Source organism: Penicillium bovifimosum, assembly GCF_028826915.1.
Source record: "Penicillium bovifimosum strain IBT 22155 chromosome Unknown utg000002l_segment0_segment0, whole genome shotgun sequence".
Classification (NCBI taxonomy): Eukaryota; Fungi; Ascomycota; class Eurotiomycetes; order Eurotiales; family Aspergillaceae; genus Penicillium; species Penicillium bovifimosum.
In genome coordinates this window covers 2,802,119-2,820,288 of record NW_026622711.1, presented here as the reverse complement: position 1 = coordinate 2,820,288, position 18,170 = coordinate 2,802,119, and the positions used below count along the sequence as shown (strand labels likewise).

Genomic DNA, 18,170 nt, shown 5'->3' with positions numbered 1-18,170 from the left:
CGGATGCTCGCCCGCTTCATATAATTCAGGGTTCTCTCAAGTTTCATGCCCAGTTTGGGAACACCATCACCCTAAATGGCTTCCGCCGTACATTTCCCTGGGGATAATGGAGAGGATAATAACGAGCAAAGTGGTGATATTCGGGAGGTCAACAGCAATGTCTCAAAGCCGACAAAACGACAACGATGGGCGACGACACGAGCTCCTGGAGCAGGAGGAATAAAGAAGCGTGTTTCGATTATTGACCGTTTCCATAAACGATCGGATTTGAGAGACGAAAAGCGAAAATCAAACAACACGAGCGCCTCCACCAATGACGGGCAAGACCCTTCGCAAGCAGGACCAAATCGAAGGATATATTTCAGTATCCCAATTCCAGAGTCCGAACGAGACGAGGATGGGCATTTGCGAGCCGCGTATCCCCGAAACAAGATTCGCACTTCCAAGTATACACCACTTACTTTCGTTCCCTACAACGTCTGGCTGCAATTCCACAACATCGCGAACATATATTTCTTGTTCGTCATCATTCTTAACGTACGCAGTACCAAATTCCTTTCCCTCGGACCCGATTTCATTGAGCGCTGGCTAATGGCATTCTAGTTCTTTCCAATTTTCGGTGCCAACAACCCCGGCTTGAACGCCGTTCCCCTAATCGTGATTATCGTTGTGACCGCAATCAAAGACGCCATTGAGGATTGGGGCCGGACGGTATCTGATAATCAAGTGAACAATTCCCCGGTTTACCGACTGGTCGACTGGAACAATGTGAATTCGACAGAAGACAATATCAGCTTATGGCGTCGCGTCAAGAAGGCTTGTACCAGGGGTACGATCTCCACGTACAAGTGGGCATCTTCCCTATTCCAGAGGAAGGAGAAAGGCGGGGTTGCCGATGAAGGGCAAAGACGCAACTCTTTTTTGAGTTCAGAAGATCCCCGAGCATCGATCTATACCCAGCGCAACTCTCTGGTAGTTGAAGATGTCGCCATACCAATGACCGACGTTCCTTCGCCTCAGCCCGAAGCTCGCGAAGATTGGCCGATGATGAACGACCCAAAGAACAAGTTTCTGTCTCCGAACAGCGCAACTCGAGAGAGCTTCGTGGAGCCTGCGCCAGAAAAGAGACACGGAACCGTCCTGGATGTGTCCAAGCAGACACCTGGCAAAGCTAGATTCAAGCGAGACACGTGGAAAAGTCTACAAGTTGGCGACTTCGTTCGATTGTACAACGAAGACCCTATTCCAGCTGATATTGTGATTCTCTCCACTTCTGATCCGGATGGTGCTTGTTATGTTGAAACCAAAGGGCTGGATGGTGAAACCAACTTGAAGGTTCGCCAAGCTCTTCACTGTGGTCGTCAAGTTCGACATGCCAGAGATTGCGAAAAGGCCGAGTTTGTTATCGAAAGCGAGGCACCGCATCCCAACCTGTACTCTTATAATGGTGCCGTCCGTTGGGACCAGCGCGATTTGCGTTCTCCAGAAGCCCCACGGAAGGAGATGGTTGAGCCCATCTCTATCAACAACATCTTGCTCCGTGGTTGCAATCTGAAGAGTACCGAATGGGTTCTGGGTGTTGTCCTCTTCACCGGCGGAGAGAGCAAGATCATGCTGAACTCCGGTGCTACTCCGGCGAAGCGACCTCGTATGGCCAAGGATCTCAACTGGAACGTCATTTACAATTTCGTCATCCTGTTCGCGATGTGCCTGGTTGCAGGTATTGTGAATGGAATCGCCTGGGCGTCGCCAAACAAGTCTCTGGAGTTCTTCGATCTGGAGTCCTTCGGCGGCACGCCACCTGTGACTGGAATTGTCACTTTCTGGACAGCCGTCATCCTTTTCCAGAACTTGGTTCCAATCTCGTTGTACATCTCTCTCGAAATCGTCCGGACCATCCAAGCCGTTTTCATCCACAGCGATTTGTATATGTACTACGAGAGACTAGGGATCTATTGTGTCCCCAAGTCTTGGAATATCTCTGATGACGTCGGTCAAGTCGAGTACATCTTTTCTGACAAAACTGGTACTTTGACTCAGAACCTGATGGAGTTTAAGAAATGCACTGTTAACGGCGTGGCATATGGAGAGGCTTACACCGAAGCTCAGATCGGAATGAGACGCCGCGAGGGAGCTGACGCTGATGCCGAGGCCGCAGTGGCTCGAGAGCAAATTGCTGCCGATGGGCAGCGAATGCTAGGCCTACTCCGTGACATCCACGACAATCCCTACCTGCACGACGATCAACTGACGTTCATCGCCCCAGACTTTGCGGCCGACCTGGCAGGCCAGTCCGGAGATCGGCAGAAACACTGTACCTCGGACTTTATGCTGGCGCTTGCCTTGTGCCACACTGTCATCACCGAACATACTCCTGGCGATCCCCCTCAGATCGAGTTCAAAGCTCAGTCTCCCGATGAGGCCGCGCTGGTCAGCACTGCTCGAGACTGTGGATTCACTGTTCTGGGTCGGGCCGGCGATGACCTTCTACTCAATGTGATGGGCGAGGAACGCACATATACTGTTCTTAACACTCTTGAATTCAACTCGTCCAGAAAGCGTATGAGCGCCATCATTCGAATGCCTGATGGCACCATTCGCTTGTTTTGCAAGGGTGCTGACAGTATCATTTACTCCCGTTTGGCTCGTGGCAAACAGCAGGAGCTTCGTCGACAAACTGCGGAGCATCTGGAAGAGTTTGCCAGGGAAGGACTTCGGACCCTATGTGTCGCCGACCGACTGATCAGCGAGGAGGAATACCGTTCCTGGGTCAAGAATCACGATATCGCGGCTGCTGCTATCACAGATCGCGAGGAGAAACTAGAGAAGGTCTCCAGCGAAATTGAACAGGAACTCATGCTCCTCGGTGGAACTGCCATTGAGGACAGACTTCAAGATGGCGTACCGGACACCATTCAGCTCCTTGCGGACGCTGGTATCAAACTCTGGGTCCTCACCGGTGACAAGGTTGAGACTGCCATCAATATTGGATTCTCGTGCAATCTCCTTAATAATACCATGGATCTGATTGTGCTCAACATCCCTGAAACCGAACACAAGCGGGCCTCTGACGAACTCGACAAGCATTTGCAAATATTCGGGTTGACCGGTTCTGATGAGGAACTCATCGCTGCCCGCGAGGATCATTCACCACCTGAGCCTACGCATGCCGTGGTCGTTGATGGCGAGACCCTCAAGCTGATGCTGTCGGATGAGTTAAAGCAAAAATTCCTTCTCCTGTGCAAGCAATGCAAGGCCGTTCTTTGCTGCCGTGTCAGTCCTGCGCAGAAAGCTGCCGTCGTGAGCATGGTCAAGAACGGCTTAAACATTATGGCTCTTTCTGTTGGCGATGGTGCGAATGATGTGGCCATGATCCAAGAAGCCGATGTGGGTGTTGGAATTGCTGGTGAGGAAGGTAGACAAGCTGTTATGTCTTCCGACTATGCCATCGGTCAGTTCCGGTTCCTCCAGCGTCTTCTTTTGGTGCATGGAAGATGGTCTTACCGTCGCCTGGGCGAATGTACGGCGAACTTCTTCTACAAGGTATGTGACGTGGATGTTAACCTTCATTCCGTATCCTTACTGACGACCTATGTGCAGAATCTGGTGTGGACTTTCGCCCTGTTCTGGTACTGTATCTACAACAACTTCGATTGTTCCTATCTTTTCGATTACACCTACATTGTGTTAGTTAACCTTGCGTTCACTTCGTTGCCCGTGATCTTCATGGGTATCTTCGATCAGGACGTGGAGGATCAGGTGTCTCTCGCTGTACCTCAATTGTACATGAGAGGTATCGAGCGCAAGGAATGGTCGGAACTCAAGTTCTGGTACTTAAGCATATCCCCCTTTTGGCGTTTCCAGATGCTAACTTAAGACAGGTTGTACATGGGCGATGGCGTGTACCAGTCCATTATCTGTTTCTTCATGCCTTACCTTCTTTACGAACCAGCGAACTTCGTCAATGAATCTGGTCGCAACATCAATGACCGAGCACGAATGGGTGTTCTTGTCGCATCATGTGCTGTGATTGCCAGCAACCTTTACATCATGATGAACACCTACCGGTGGGATTGGTTCACTTGCTTGATCAATGCGATCAGTAGTCTTCTGATCTTCCTCTGGACCGGCATTTACACGTCCTTTGTTTCTTCCGGCCAATTCTACCATGCCGCTGCTGAAGTCTACGGATCATTGAGTTACTGGGTCGTTCTCTTGCTGACTGTCCTGATTTGCTTGCTCCCGCGTTTCACGTACAACTCCATCCAGAAGGTGTTCTTCCCGCTTGACGTTGATATCATCCGAGAACAAGTAACTATGGGCAAGTTCAAACATCTGGAGTCGATACCAGAGCCCCCACTGCCCCCCAAAGAAGGCCGCTCGAAGGGCACAGTTTCCAGTGACCAATCGGCCAGCTCTTCCGACATCGTGAAGCCGGTACAACCTACCGTTAAGCAGGACAACGGCCCCCTTGATGAGGAAAGGCCATTTTATGCGCCGTCCATGGCACCGACTGCGAACACTCATAATCCCCGCAGTCAGAACGGCAGCAACGGTACAAACTATACCGCCAGCCTTGACCAGTATCCGCGACCACAGTCCGTGGACTACGTACGACGCTCCCAGGAACGGACACGGCATTCCTTCGAACGAGGTCGACCAAGCTTTGAGCAAAGCAACGACTTCACTTCCGCTGCAATGCTCTCACGATTCGAGTCGACACAAAACCGTCAACACGAAGACCCGTTCCGGACTCCCGACGATCCTTCTGTACATAATATGATATAGAGGAGCGCATCTTCCGTTGCATTGACGTTGACGACCCGTCACTGATGACCTTTCCCATCGCACCTTCCGATCTGTTGCTATGTGATTTCCCCTTGCCATACCTACACCGATGAGCAATATGCCGGGGTGTCTCTTTTTGAAAGTCTTTTATATTCCCTGATAGAAAGCAGGCGTTTTGGGTTTACTCCTTTACCCGGTTGGAGGCTGAGCGCGATTCTCATTTTTTTGTCACCTTGACTCTTTTCTTTTCTTTCCCCTTCACTGCCTCCGCGCATTCTCCTTTCATTGTTCCCATCCATTTCTATACTGTGCCAGTCTGGCCAATATTCTGTACAAAAGCGTTTCTGTCCCGCAATGACACCCCTCAGGGGGTTTCTCGCTGTCTTTGTTCCATATGGATGTCATATCTCGTCAGATGATATGTTGGCTTTGGCTTTTTAGTCATATGTTTTTGTCTAGCTTAGGTGTTCCCTCTACCGGGGACCAGCCGGCACTGTGAGTGAGATTCATGTATTCTATTCGAGGCCCTCAGCGAGGAAAGTACTTAACGCGGTTTCTCAAGATCATAAGTGCCTAGACTGTGATATCACTTAGAATGTAGTATCCAATGAACCCTACTCCTACCACTTGATAGTCTAATTAATGACGGCGTTCATCCTACGTAGTTTCCTAGTTAGGCAAAATAGAGCGCGTCTACGGAGTAGTGGACGCGTAGAGAGCTGGTTCACCGCCCAATGTCTCTGCCAATCACATGCCCGCATCCCGCATTTTGTCCTGGGGATTTTTGTTCGCCATTGTCTGTTTCCTCGATTGCCTTGCTTCTAAGACAAGAGTGTCACTCGTTGAGTCTCAAGTGGTGACTGACAAGTGTTAACGACTCATCATCTGTTGCATTCCTGCAGTATTTCCATACCGTGACCAAACTCTTCTCTCTGTTGCGACCCACTTCTCGCCGTTAAGTTTACACATCACTTTGTCCACTCCTTTGAGCCTCCTATCACCTCCTTCAGCCTTTTATCGGTGTTTTCCGGATCGTTAATACCCAGCGTACTCGCAATCGCTTTCAGACGTGTGTTTCCTCTCCGCAAAACGATGTCCTAGAAGCACTGCCTATGGGATGAAGAAACAGCGCTGCAGTCTCTTATTGAATCCACCCTGTGTCTGTGATTCGAGACCTTTGCCGCCATGGAGTTTCTAGCTGCAATCACGTAGGTTCCAGGGAACTCTTCTAGATAAAGAAGCCGGAACTAACTGAGTTGGTGTTGTACAGAAAACTTCAGGCCCTCCCGGAGGACATTCACCTCCTTTGCCCCCGACAGAATGATGACGACTATGGACACTACGAGAATTTAGATCAGGTCGACGAGCGAGGGAAGCCCATCAAGGAGATTGTGGCCGAAGCGACGGCTCGAAGGCAGAGTTTCCTCTCATCCATGCGCATTCTAGCGTTCAATAAGGATGGCGTGGAGGACCAGCAAAACTGGGTTTTACACAAACTCGATCATGCGCTGGAGAAATGTGATTTGTGCATCAGGCGTTATTACACCGACAAGACTTGGCTTGTCGAACTGCTGAAGGAGGAAAATTACAAAGACGATGACATTGAGGCCTTTTTCCAAAAGATTGACGAGTGGGATATTCGAAGAATCACACGGAACTTGAAAGCTGCCACAACGCAGTTGAAGCAAGTACCAGCTCATCAGATCAGCTTAAGTGTCTTGGACAGGGCTGCGTTGCTGTCAATCTTCGAGACCCTAAGCTGTGAAGCCATGCTGCGCGATGAGGACCTCTTGCAGGAACACTTCGACGAACCCTTCCAACTCATACAAACGAAGCGAAAATTGAAGGTCTCAGATTACGTCCCCGCCGTCACTCGCTTTCTTTTCGACTCTGATAAAACTCGAAGTGGGTGGGCTGTTAATGCATGGACAAGATTCTCTCGGCCCCCTACCGACCAGGAGTTCGAATGGGCAGTTCGAGATGGCCTCACGATAGGCCTAAAAGCTGCTACACAACAACCGCCACAATCTGCAGCCCTTCAGAGATTGTGGCGAGGCATGCTGCTTGTCGTGAAAACGTTGAAGAAAGAGCAGATTACCCATCAGCTTCGAGGATTGGAGATAGATCCCTGTCGTCTCTCCGTAGAGCATCTTGTTGTACCTGACCCTGGCTTACGGTTCCTTCTCAACACCATCGGATTGTTTCTCGAAAAAGCCCCGGCTGACTTTTGGGATGCTATGCAAGCAATCCCTGCGCAAGCAATCATGGAACAAACCTTCTACAACCCGAAATTCAATGAATTCCTCATGACACATTCGGAGGGTATGCCTTACGAGCAGTCTGCATTGAAAGACATGTTGTCCTGGATCAATCCGTTCCTCAGCTCACTGAAGGGTGCCCACCAGCCGGCAGCTTGTCGATTTTTGGCATTGGAACTACTTGGCCGACTTCAAGATAACCAATACCCCAATTTATCTCGATATCATTGTTTCAACGTCGGCTTAGCGTGCCTCCTTCAAACCCTACGCCGTTTCACAGACAATGAGTCTTCGCGGGGAACAGTCACTCGAATCGTCCTAGCAGATACAATGGGAGTGGTCGCTGATACCATCGACATAATCATCAACCCTCCGACTTTTGCTGTTGAGCAAAGGCTTCAGGATGATATTCGCAAGCTGTGCATGGATGTCGTGCGCCACACATTGGCATTGGAGTGTCAATCATTGAAGACCGATTATGAGGTTATTCTGAAGCACGGTACCTTGTCGCATGGAGTATCTACCTATTCTGCACCTATCTGGGATGCTGTCGTTAAGAATCTCCGTCCGGACAATCAACTGTTATCGAATGCAGCCCTCCTGGGAATCCTCCCGCTGGTGGGATTGGAGAAGTTCGCTACGAAAGGGGAGGTGAAACAGGAAAAAACGCACTTCAACTCGATATATGGCCACCTCACCCGCTTGTCTTGTCGCATCTTCGAGCGTCTCATAGACTTTCCACCAGAACATCTTGAAGTGTTGTTCAAGAGCCAGGATACCAGTAGCGCTCTGATTTCCGCCCTCTTTGCCGCCGACGTCGACACCTACACTGCTGCAGTTGACCTGATCAAGGCTGTTAGTGGCCAGTCTGCTCGACGGGATGCTATCTCTCATTTGCTTGAGACTTCGTTCACAACCACGATCTATGGTCTCAGCTGGTCATTCCGTCGGATCTCTACCATGAAAACCTTCGCGTCCGCTCCAAGAATGATATACACTGGTACAGATATCGTAGAAATCTTGTGTGACAGCCAAAGCGGTATGCTGCGAACTCGTAATCTTGCTGATCGTCGAGAAGTCATGTCGTTGCAGAAGCTCTGGGAGTATCTGTGGCTGGCATTGACCACGATATTCGACGAGACCGAGGCGTGGCATCTTCGGGGTAATGACAAGAGTGTCATGCTTGACTTCTGTCGTAACACGATACAATTCGCAGACCTGCTGTGGGATCAGTATGGTGTCTTCTTGGGAGCGGTAGGGGATGGAGAGCCGGGGCAGACATCTGCGTCTGAGAACTTCCTTAAGTCACCCACCAACACAATGAGCGCTATGGTAAAATGGCTCAGGTTGAAGGATGAATTTCTGGCAACTACAATCGTAGGATTGGTGGCAAAGCTTCTGCGTAGGCTAGGTGGCATGAACGTGACGAACGTGAAGCCCGATGCGTTGAGCTTCATTGAGGGAGTTGCCGTCAAGGGCTCGATCAAGACGATACTCACTCAACGTGAGAAGGCTGAATTAGTTCGGTCACTGGAGGCTTACTACAAGAAACCCGTCGTCACTGCCTCCACTGCTTCCCTCAAAAAGCAATCTTCCATCACGGCTTTTGCCAAACCTTCCGATGTTTCGAGCCCCTCCTCTCGCGTTACGAGCGACGATGACTTTGATGATGACTTGACGGATCAAACTCTTCTTGAATTGTCTTCTTCTGTTGAATTCAACAAAGCGCGTCGCGCCGCCGAGGCCAAACGAACCGCCGCCAAAACCGCGAAGATGTCAGGTGCACCTGCCACCAAATTCCGTCCGCCTGATAACGCGAGGACAGCTCCTGCTCCACGGCCCAAAGATGACGCGGCCCAGGTCCTGTCTTTCCGCGAGAGACGTGAACGCGAAAAGGAAGCCAAAAAGAGGCGTGATCAGCTTGAGCTCCTCCGACTCAAGAAGGGCTTGCCTGCGCATGGTGTTGGAGAGCAGACTGCTGAACAGGGTTCAGGTCTTAAGGGTATAGGGATCAAGGGTAAAGATCATACAACCCCCGCTGATAGCATGATGGTCTCCTCTGGTTCTGGATCAGATTCTGAAAGCGATGATGACTTAGATAAAGAACTCTTTGGCGCCAAACCAAAGCCCGAGGCTGTCGCAGCCTACGAACTGAGCAAGAAGCAGGCTGTTCAGCAAAAACCCGTGAAGAAGATCAAGCGACATCGGTCGATGCGAGACATGCGAGCTCGCTTGGCTCCAGATCTCAGTTCCCTTCATCACTCCATTCTGTCTTGGGACTTTTTCGCAACTGGTGATCTCCTCCCTACCTCCGAGCGTATCGATTACTCGCTGGTTTCGAACACTTTCCGTACACCCGGTGACTACCAGAGCACATTTGAGCCGCTGTTGATTCTTGAGGCATGGCAAGGTTTTCAACAGGCGAAGGAGGAGGGTTCTTTCCGACCCTTTGAGGTCAAGGTCATGACCCGACTTGCTGTCGATTCGTGGATCGAATTCAGCACCCAGCCGATTGGTATTCCTCCAAAGGATCTCGGCTTGGGAGAAGGTGATTTGGTCTTGTTTTCCAACTCGCCTAAGCTCACAAGCGACCCATCGCTGCCCCGTATTCTGGCGCGTGTCTGTAGCGTCTCCCGAAAGAACAAAAAGCTGGAGGTCACATACCGGGTCAACCCTGGCAGTAACAAGTTCCTCACTAGTTTTGGTGCCGGCACTGACGCGTGGGGTGCCAAGATCACCTCTTTGACCCCGCTTGAGCGAGAATATGGTGCCTTGATGGCGTTGCAGTACTACGACTTGTGTGAGGAGATTGTCATGGCGAAGCCCTCGCCTCTTCTCACCTATACAGACGCTAGACTGCAACCCATCATGGACAACCATAACATCAACCGTGCTCAGGCGAAGGCCATCAAGTCGGCTGTTGACAATGATGCGTTCACTCTCATCCAGGGTCCTCCGGGTTCGGGAAAGACCAAGACCATCATCGCACTTGTCGGAAGTCTGCTCAGCGACACGCTTGGGAAACAAGTCGTTAGAGTCAATGGTGCGCCGGTCGCCAGAGGCGCGCTCTCCAAGAAGCTTCTCCTGTGTGCGCCTAGTAACGCCGCTGTCGATGAATTAGTCATGCGATTGAAAGAAGGCGTGAAGACGGTTCATGGACGGCATGAAAAGGTCTCTGTCCTCCGTCTGGGACGAAGCGACGCGGTGAATACCAAGGTGTTGGACGTTACTCTCGAAGAGATGGTTAAAGGCCGTATGAACCAGGACGCAAACAAAGGCAACGGGGTCGACTTGAAAAAACTCTATGAAGAACACAAGACGACTGACACCCTGTTCAAAGAGCTCCGTGGAAAACTGGATGAGTCACGAGCGAAGGGTCTCGCTCCTCCAGAAGAGTTGGAGCGTGAGTTCGAGCTGATGAAAAAGAAGCGGTCTCAGTTGAGTTTCGATATCGATAACACCCGTGATTCAAACCACGTGCTAGCCCGCAATGCTGATATGCAGAAGCGGCGGATCCAAGAGGAGATCATCGGCGAAAGTCACGTTATCTGCACCACTCTCAGTGGTTCTGGACATGATATCTTCCAGAGCATGAATGTTGAGTTTGAGACCGTCATCATTGATGAGGCGGCGCAGTGTATTGAACTCAGCGCTCTTATCCCGCTCAAGTATGGCTGTTCAAAGTGTGTACTTGTCGGAGATCCCAAGCAGTTGCCTCCGACTGTGCTGTCGAAGATGGCCTCCAAGTTCCAATACGAACAGAGTTTGTTCGTTCGCATGCAAAAGAACCATCCTCAAGATGTCCACCTGCTTGATATCCAGTACCGTATGCATCCAGCCATCAGTGCATTCCCCAGTTTGACGTTCTACGATGGCAAGTTGCAGGATGGACCGGATATGGGCAAGCTCCGCCAGCGTCCCTGGCATCAGAGCGAGCTTCTCAGTCCTTATCGTTTCTTCGATGTCCAGGGCATGCATTCGTATGCGGGCAAAAGTCATTCGCTGGTCAACTACGCCGAGTTGCAAGTGGCCATGCAACTGTATGAACGTCTGATCACGGATGTGAAAGGTTACGACTTTACAGGCAAGATCGGCATCATCACCCCATACAAGGGCCAACTACATGAGCTGAGGATACATTTCGCCCAAAGATACGGCGAAGACATTCTCAACAAGGTCGATTTCAATACCACAGATGCTTTCCAGGGTAGGGAAAGTGAAGTCATCATATTTTCTTGTGTTCGAGCATCCAACAAGGGCATCGGTTTCTTGGCTGATATCCGTCGTATGAACGTCGGTCTCACCCGTGCTAAGTCATCGCTCTGGGTTCTCGGTAACTCCCGCTCCCTGGAACAGGGTCAATTTTGGAATGGGCTCATCAAAGACGCACGGCAGCGAGATGTCTACACAGACGGTGATATCATCAATCGCCTAGCGACCCCGCAGTTCACTGGCTACAAAGAAGTCGAAATGATTGACCTCGACGCCGAAGACACTCCCACCCTTTCCGACAAGGAACCCCCTGTACCGCCGGTTCGGCGACCTTCGTCAGGCTCCATGGGTCTTGACTCGCGCTCCGCGGCGTCTGCCTCTGGGCATAGCGCACCACCTACCGCACGACCCGATGGACCCTCTGGGGGAGGCAACCTAATGGATCAGACGAAGGCGTGTGGAATATGTGGAAGTGTCGCGCATTACACGCACAACTGCGACAATGACGACGCAAAGGAACTTGCTCGGGGTACCTGTTTCCGCTGCGACCAGCCTGGCCATTCTAAGTATGCCTGCCGAGCTGAACGCTGCCTTGGATGCGGTGAATGCGGACATCTGGCTCACCAGTGCAAGTCCAAGAGAATTCTTACACAGGCTGAAAAGGCTCGCATTGAAAGAGAAGAATTCAATCTCAAGCGACGTCAGGAGGAAAACGCTGCGCGGCAGCGCGAACGCCAGATGGGAGGACACGATCGGAAGGTCCCTACTGTCCGAGCCACAAACACAAACCCGCCTGTGAAGCCTGCTGCCAATCCTGCGAAGAGAAAACTTGAGGACCCTGCCCCCGGTGCACCCCAGGCTCAACGACCTCGTACTGGACAGAACCCTGCTCAGTCTAAAGCTCCCAAGCTCAACCACCCAGGTCTTTCTGGACCCCCTCTCCCTCGCGCCAATCCCGTTTCCAAGGCTCCCACTGGTCCCAAGGGCCAGTCAAACAACGGCCCGCCAGCAGTATGTTCCGCCAGTTTCTATATATCAAAACTTATCCCGAGATCGTATATGCTAACAAATTTCAAAGGGACTCATTACACCTTCCCGCAATGGCCCAGCGTATCCGACCGCACATAACCCGCCTCAGGCCCCGCAGACGGGATCCAAGGCGGAGGGACCCAAGGCAGAGGGACCCAAGACAGATGTAAGCGACGACTTCCTGACTTTTTGATCAATCACTCATATTAATGTTCCATTCTTTTAGGTGTCGAACGCTCCAAAGCCCCGACCACCCATGATCCGCAAAAAGAAGGAAGTCGACCCTTTCATCCGGCCTAAGGCGAAACGCAAGTAAGCGTCGCTACACCAATTTCTATCTTCGTCCCACAGGGCCTGGTCTTTTCCCCGATCTACTTTTGAGATATCACCACCTTGCCACCTACGCGCATTCATCCAGGCCCTGGCGTTTCCAGGCGAAGACTCCACTCGGGGTTGGATCCGAGTGGATTTCAACAAAATCCATTTCCAGCATATGTACATGTAGGCGTCGGCGAATTTGTTTGATTCTCGGTGTTGTTTCACTATGTACATTCACTATGTACACCATACGCATTTGTCATGAGCGAGAGTAGGAGCTACTTGTCTAAATTCATGTTTGATGGATTCTTGTCAAATGGCCTTAGCGGGTCAAATATGTTGGTGTAGAAGGAAGGAGGTTACCATAAGCTCTCCTTAGCTTTCAAGGCTCTAGTATGCATCCTTCAACTATACATCATCCAGGTTATACCCACATCTTGTCAAACAATACTCCGAGTCAAAGCATCTCCCCACTCCCACCTTCACTTCAAAACCCTATCTCACGTGACTGATTGACAAGGCTCCAGCCTCCCGGCCCCTCCCTGTCCATATACTGTGCGGTATGGGATGAGCCGCGGTGAGCTCAACCAAACTGACAGCCTTTCAACCTGGCAGTCAGCCATGCCGCATAATTGCACACTGATCTTAGCACCGGATCTTCTCTCTACGATTGGCAGTGGAGCCCAGTGGGGTTTGGATGCATCATGCATGTAATCTCGTTAGTTCACATTGACTGCGGACGATCCAAGGTTAAAGTCTTTCTAAAAGTCTTGGGACGAACATGTTTGCTATGAATGTTGGCGTATTCGACCCGACTCTTTGGTGAGAGTGGATATTCTTCCGTTTGTACGTACTCAGTAGAGTTGGAGAGAAAGAGGGGGAGAGTTGACGTGTCTTGTCGCGTGGGTCTGGACTCTGCAGTTTCTTTGTATCTCGTTTGTTTTCTTGGCGGGAATCAGCTCAGCTCTATGATCTTGATTCTGATTGAATTGTGAATAGGTTCAAGAGCGTTTTACTTCGGAGAAAGAGCAGAGCTATGTATAGATAGTGTCTGCCATGGCAGAGAGTTTCTGATCTATGGGAAGTTAAGGTGCGTGATCAAGTCCCATAGAAATATCTCACTAGACACTAGTCGAGTTAGCTCGATCGATCCCCAATAGTTCCATTAGGTAAGTGTGAACTATCTCCTCCGATCTGTACTTTTGTCCCTTACAACGATCCACTATGACCATGATCGACTGCTTCTACCCGTCCAGAGGATTCGGATCTGCACAGCTCCGATCTGAACTCTTTGATCTTCGAGGATCATGCCACTAAACTACTACTACTACCCACTAAATCTAACTGTTTGACTTGAGAGTCCGTGGGTTCTTTGTCGATGGATCCGATACCTCACATCCACTGCGGAGTACAGGGCTAGACGTTTTCTATTTCGGCACTTTAGCTCTTCAGACCCCATCCCTTGCGTCCATATCAAAGGGGAAAAAGGAAGGAGAAAAGCCAATAAAATGAATCAGTTCAATTGACTATTGGCCTGTGGTTGACCTGTATTGTCACTGCGACAATAGACACAATGAAAAAAAAACGGATCCCAGACGGCATCCTGCAGCTGCATCATAGCAGCACGACCAAGTTTGTCATACCTGCGCTGTGTCATATTACATTCCCGCTCCCGACCTGCCTCCAATGTACACATCGCAGGTGTCACCGGCGTGTTTGATAGCCGGCGATGTCTGGAAATGGGCTCCACAGGCCTTGCTGGGACGAATCCCTTTGGGCGAACCCAATTTTCTATTATCTGCAGGACCTGTCTTTCGGATTCGGACTACAGTTTTAGCCTCAACTATCCTGTCTGTACCTTTCCAGGATCCGGGAGAGGGGGGCCCCCGGACTACTCCTGCGTCCTAGCTCGAGGATCCCCGACAAGTAAGGATGCGACAGCTCACCTCGAGACATAATAAAACTCTCCCTCTTCCCGGTTGCCTCGTCATAGTTTTGACTTTTGTTTGCTCGTTTCGAATCCTTTCTTTCAGATCCCATTTCGCCCACGGTCGATTTTGTACATATTGGCACCCCCGTATATAGTGCCCGGTGTCATCATACGTCAACATATCAGATTATTCTCACTCTATATAGCCTCCCCGGCCACCTCGCTCGCCGACCCCTTCAAGCAGGTGAGCATGTCGTGCTCTAAATCCTGCACCTTGGTTGGTCCGTCTAACGTGGAAGCATAGCATCATCCATTGCTTCCTTCAGGGACGCTGCATTTGGATGTCGACGCCCGGAAACCGTCGAATTGCAAAGCCAGCCAGTGATTGCTGCTCGGTCTCCCTATGCATCAGTGGGATTCACCGCAAGACTGTGCTGTCGCACCAAGCCCAATAGTTCGAACATATCGGCCTGATCCTCCTTCGAAACGCAGATTATCCAACATGACATCCACAAAGACATTTGTGCCAACATCTGAGCCAATGCTCTCAAGGCCTCGAGGTGGCAGTGCTCCACGACCGCAAGCCCGCTCAGCAGGGACAGCCGAACGGCCTAGCAGGAATGAAAGCCTGGTCGACATGGTACGATTCTTCCAGTCTCCGAATACGCCCTCTAATCCATCGCCTGAACCTCAATCGGAACGTCAACCTCACTCTCGCACTCACTCTCAGCCCCCACCCTCGAGTCCTTCGGACACCACTACTGCACTTCCGGTTGCTATGTCGCCTCCGGCGGTGAAACCGAAGCCCGAACCCGAGCAGGAAAAGCCATTTCATCGTCGCCTCTTCCAGTTTGCCCAGCGCCCAAAGAAAGAATCGTCGCCCAAGTCGAAACAGGAAAAACAGCAGCGCCAGATCGAAGCATTGACAAGGGAGGGGTTTCTTATCACTACGCCTCTGCCGCCGAAGGAGCGAATGGTGCAAAAGGAGGCAAAGCGGTCAAAAGAAAGCCTGTCTCTTTCTCGGTCCCTTTCTAAAACCAGGAAAGATGTAGAGAACGTTGGCCAGCCATGGTTACAAGCCAAGGTCGAGGCCCCTAGCCGGCCAACCGACACAGGGCGCCGCTTGGCTTCTCTGGATCTTGGCGATTTCAGTTCAATGGTTGACGTCGCAGTTTCACTCTCTTCGGAATTCGACGATTCGGTGCCGCCGCCGTATCAGCCCACTGAACCCGCCTCATCCCAAAACGCATCAGCTGTTCCGGTTTCGGGCTCTTCGGCGGTTTCAAATTCCGCAGGAGTCGCCAGACCGGACTCCCCCCTGACTTCCACCGATAGTTCCTACCGGAATGCATCAATTGATGAACTGATCCAACCGCCATCTAACTCAGCAGAGTCGAGTACAGGTGGTACTTCTCAGGACACTGACTCCATTTCAAGAGTCACCCCTAATACGCCTGCGAGTGTGAATGATTCAGACTCACTCCCCAGACCGTCCATTGATAGTCCAAAGCGAGACCCACCAGAGAAACCGTTGTCTCGCAGCGTGACTCCTTCGCAACCCGCATTGAAACTCTTCCCTGATGTGACACCCCCTCCCAAATCGACGAAACCTGTGTGGAGGACTTCAGTTGTTCCTCGGTACCGAACCATCGATAATATCGCAACATCGCCGATATCGAGTCCACGAACTGGGCACACACCGGAAGCTCCAGATGAGCCACGAAAATCATCTGATGTTTCCGTATGTGCCCCTGTTAATGAGGAAGAACCCACGTGCTCAGGTGCCCTCGCGCCTGTCGAGGATCACAGTCCATCTGCACCTTCGGAGAAGGTCCTCAAAGAATCTGTCTCGGATGATCCGATTCCATCTCGACCGGTCTCGTTGTCTCTGGGCACACTGAAGGCATTTCCTCTGCCAGCGCCTACAAGACCTCTTCCATCACTGCCCGAAGCCGAACGATCTCCCAGTGCTCCTCCGAGCATCAACACTCGCGCTATTAGAGCAATGCGTTCGGGTCCGATGTCTTCCAATCTACAATTCTCTTCAGCAAGCCTGTCGGAAGATCAGGAACTGGAATCCAGTGGTGCTAGTCCCAGCCTTTGCACACTTGACTCGCGTCCAGCAACCGCTCTTGGCAGCATTGGTGGTGGAGGCTCAATGGCTGATGATGAGGACAGCCTATTTACTCCCTCAATCTCGGAACACTCCAAGCAAAGCTCAGGACAGTCCGCTCCTCGAGGACGTGCTTCTAGCGTGCGCATTCCCCGAGTGCAGGAGCCGCCCGCGAGCCCTTCAAGCCAGTCTGCCGAGAAGGCGGCTGAAGGGCAACCTCTCGCTGACTCGCCTGTTTTGGGACACTCTAACCCAGCAATGTCTCAGGGTAAGGATACCGTCGTCAAGGGACTTCAGATCAATTCCCAGCTCGGTCGAAAGAACCTTCCCTTCGGTCTGCCATCACCTCCGCCAACTGCAGCTCTCCCATCAGCTCCTCCTCCCCAGCAAGCACCTCCTCCCCCGCCTTCCGGGCTAAGAGTAGGTCAGCGCAACTACACCGCACCCAACGCAGCTCTTCTGTCTTCGATGAGAAGTATGGAGGCACTTTCTGGACCGGCACTACATCGAAACACGAGTATGTCTCGGAGCAACAGCTCAGGGAGCAGCCTTAGACATGAGACTTTCCCCGAACCATATCAACAAAGTTACTCCAACTCTCGTTCCGAATCTCCAATTCCCTCCTCAGACGAGGAAGTCTGCGGTCCTAGCTCCAATACCAAATCCTCACGCCGCATCAAATCCCAACGCTCACAGCAAACACGTCGAGGCTACGAGACAGTCGATGAACGCCAGATGTCCCACGCTCGCCTCCGCTACCCGCAACCCACACGGCCGCCACCACCTCAAAACCACAGCCTCCACAGCCTGGACAAGGCTCCACCTCCCCAGACCCAATATTCCCACCGATCGAGAGAGTCTCGCAGCAGCCACCACGTCCGCCCCGCTCCTCAAGTAGACCACTACCTCGAAGACCGGGTTGCAAATTTGGAGCGCCAGAACCAAATTCTCCAGGCTGCTCTCATGGCGGCACTCAATGCTGGAGGGAAGAATCCTCTCCTCGACGGTCTCAGTCTCAATCCGGGCATCTCCCAGCAGCCATACCAACATGCTCCGTTTTCGAATCAGTATTCCGGTCGTCATGCGTCGCGCCCGGATAGCTGGGTTAGCTCTTCTCGCAGTAGTGAGTATAGTGGTCATGAGACGGGGGCTTACCATGGTCGGGCGAATATCAAACAGCTGGACAATATGATTGAGGATATTGAGTCTGGGTGGATGTCGGATAAGTCCAGTCTCAGTGGTGCTCGAATTACTCACCAACGTTGAATGACATTCTCTTTTTCCTTTTTGTTGACTTGATGAACTATTCACTGTTTCTCTTCTAAGCTCTGGGTTTACTGGTGATGATCTTTTGCCCTTGTACATATTGATGAGTTGCTTGCACTCTAATTTGAGACCAGCACGTAGCTGTTGAAACCCAATAACCCAGTACGAAACCGCAGCTTATTCCAATAATCCAGGTGTTCTATATCTATATATCACAGGCTTTCCAGGGCTGTGAGGGAAAGAGCTAGGTTGTCAG

The 18,170-nt window shown here is 51.3% G+C and overlaps 3 protein-coding genes across 3 annotated transcripts; all 3 read left to right on the top strand.

Moving 5' to 3' along the window:
• Positions 1 to 75: 75 nt before the first annotated feature.
• N7515_002256 (uncharacterized protein) lies at positions 76 to 4,788 on the top strand (the record flags this gene model as incomplete). Its single annotated transcript, XM_056663000.1, has 4 exons — positions 76 to 537; positions 604 to 3,543; positions 3,601 to 3,830; positions 3,882 to 4,788. The coding sequence occupies 4 exons, from the start codon at positions 76 to 78 to the stop codon at positions 4,786 to 4,788; spliced, it is 4,539 nt and encodes a 1,512-aa protein (XP_056525113.1).
• A 1,185-nt stretch (positions 4,789 to 5,973) lies between these two features.
• Positions 5,974 to 12,603, top strand: N7515_002255 (putative tRNA-splicing endonuclease; the record flags this gene model as incomplete). The annotated part of the gene is made up of 4 exons (XM_056662999.1): positions 5,974 to 5,996; positions 6,059 to 12,269; positions 12,337 to 12,453; positions 12,514 to 12,603. The coding sequence occupies 4 exons, from the start codon at positions 5,974 to 5,976 to the stop codon at positions 12,601 to 12,603; spliced, it is 6,441 nt and encodes a 2,146-aa protein (XP_056525112.1).
• A 2,434-nt stretch (positions 12,604 to 15,037) lies between these two features.
• N7515_002254 (uncharacterized protein) lies at positions 15,038 to 17,914 on the top strand (the record flags this gene model as incomplete). Its single annotated transcript, XM_056662998.1, has 1 exon — positions 15,038 to 17,914. One exon carries the CDS (start codon positions 15,038 to 15,040, stop codon positions 17,912 to 17,914), a length of 2,877 nt encoding a protein of 958 aa, XP_056525111.1.
• Between the last annotated feature and the right edge of the window lie 256 nt (positions 17,915 to 18,170).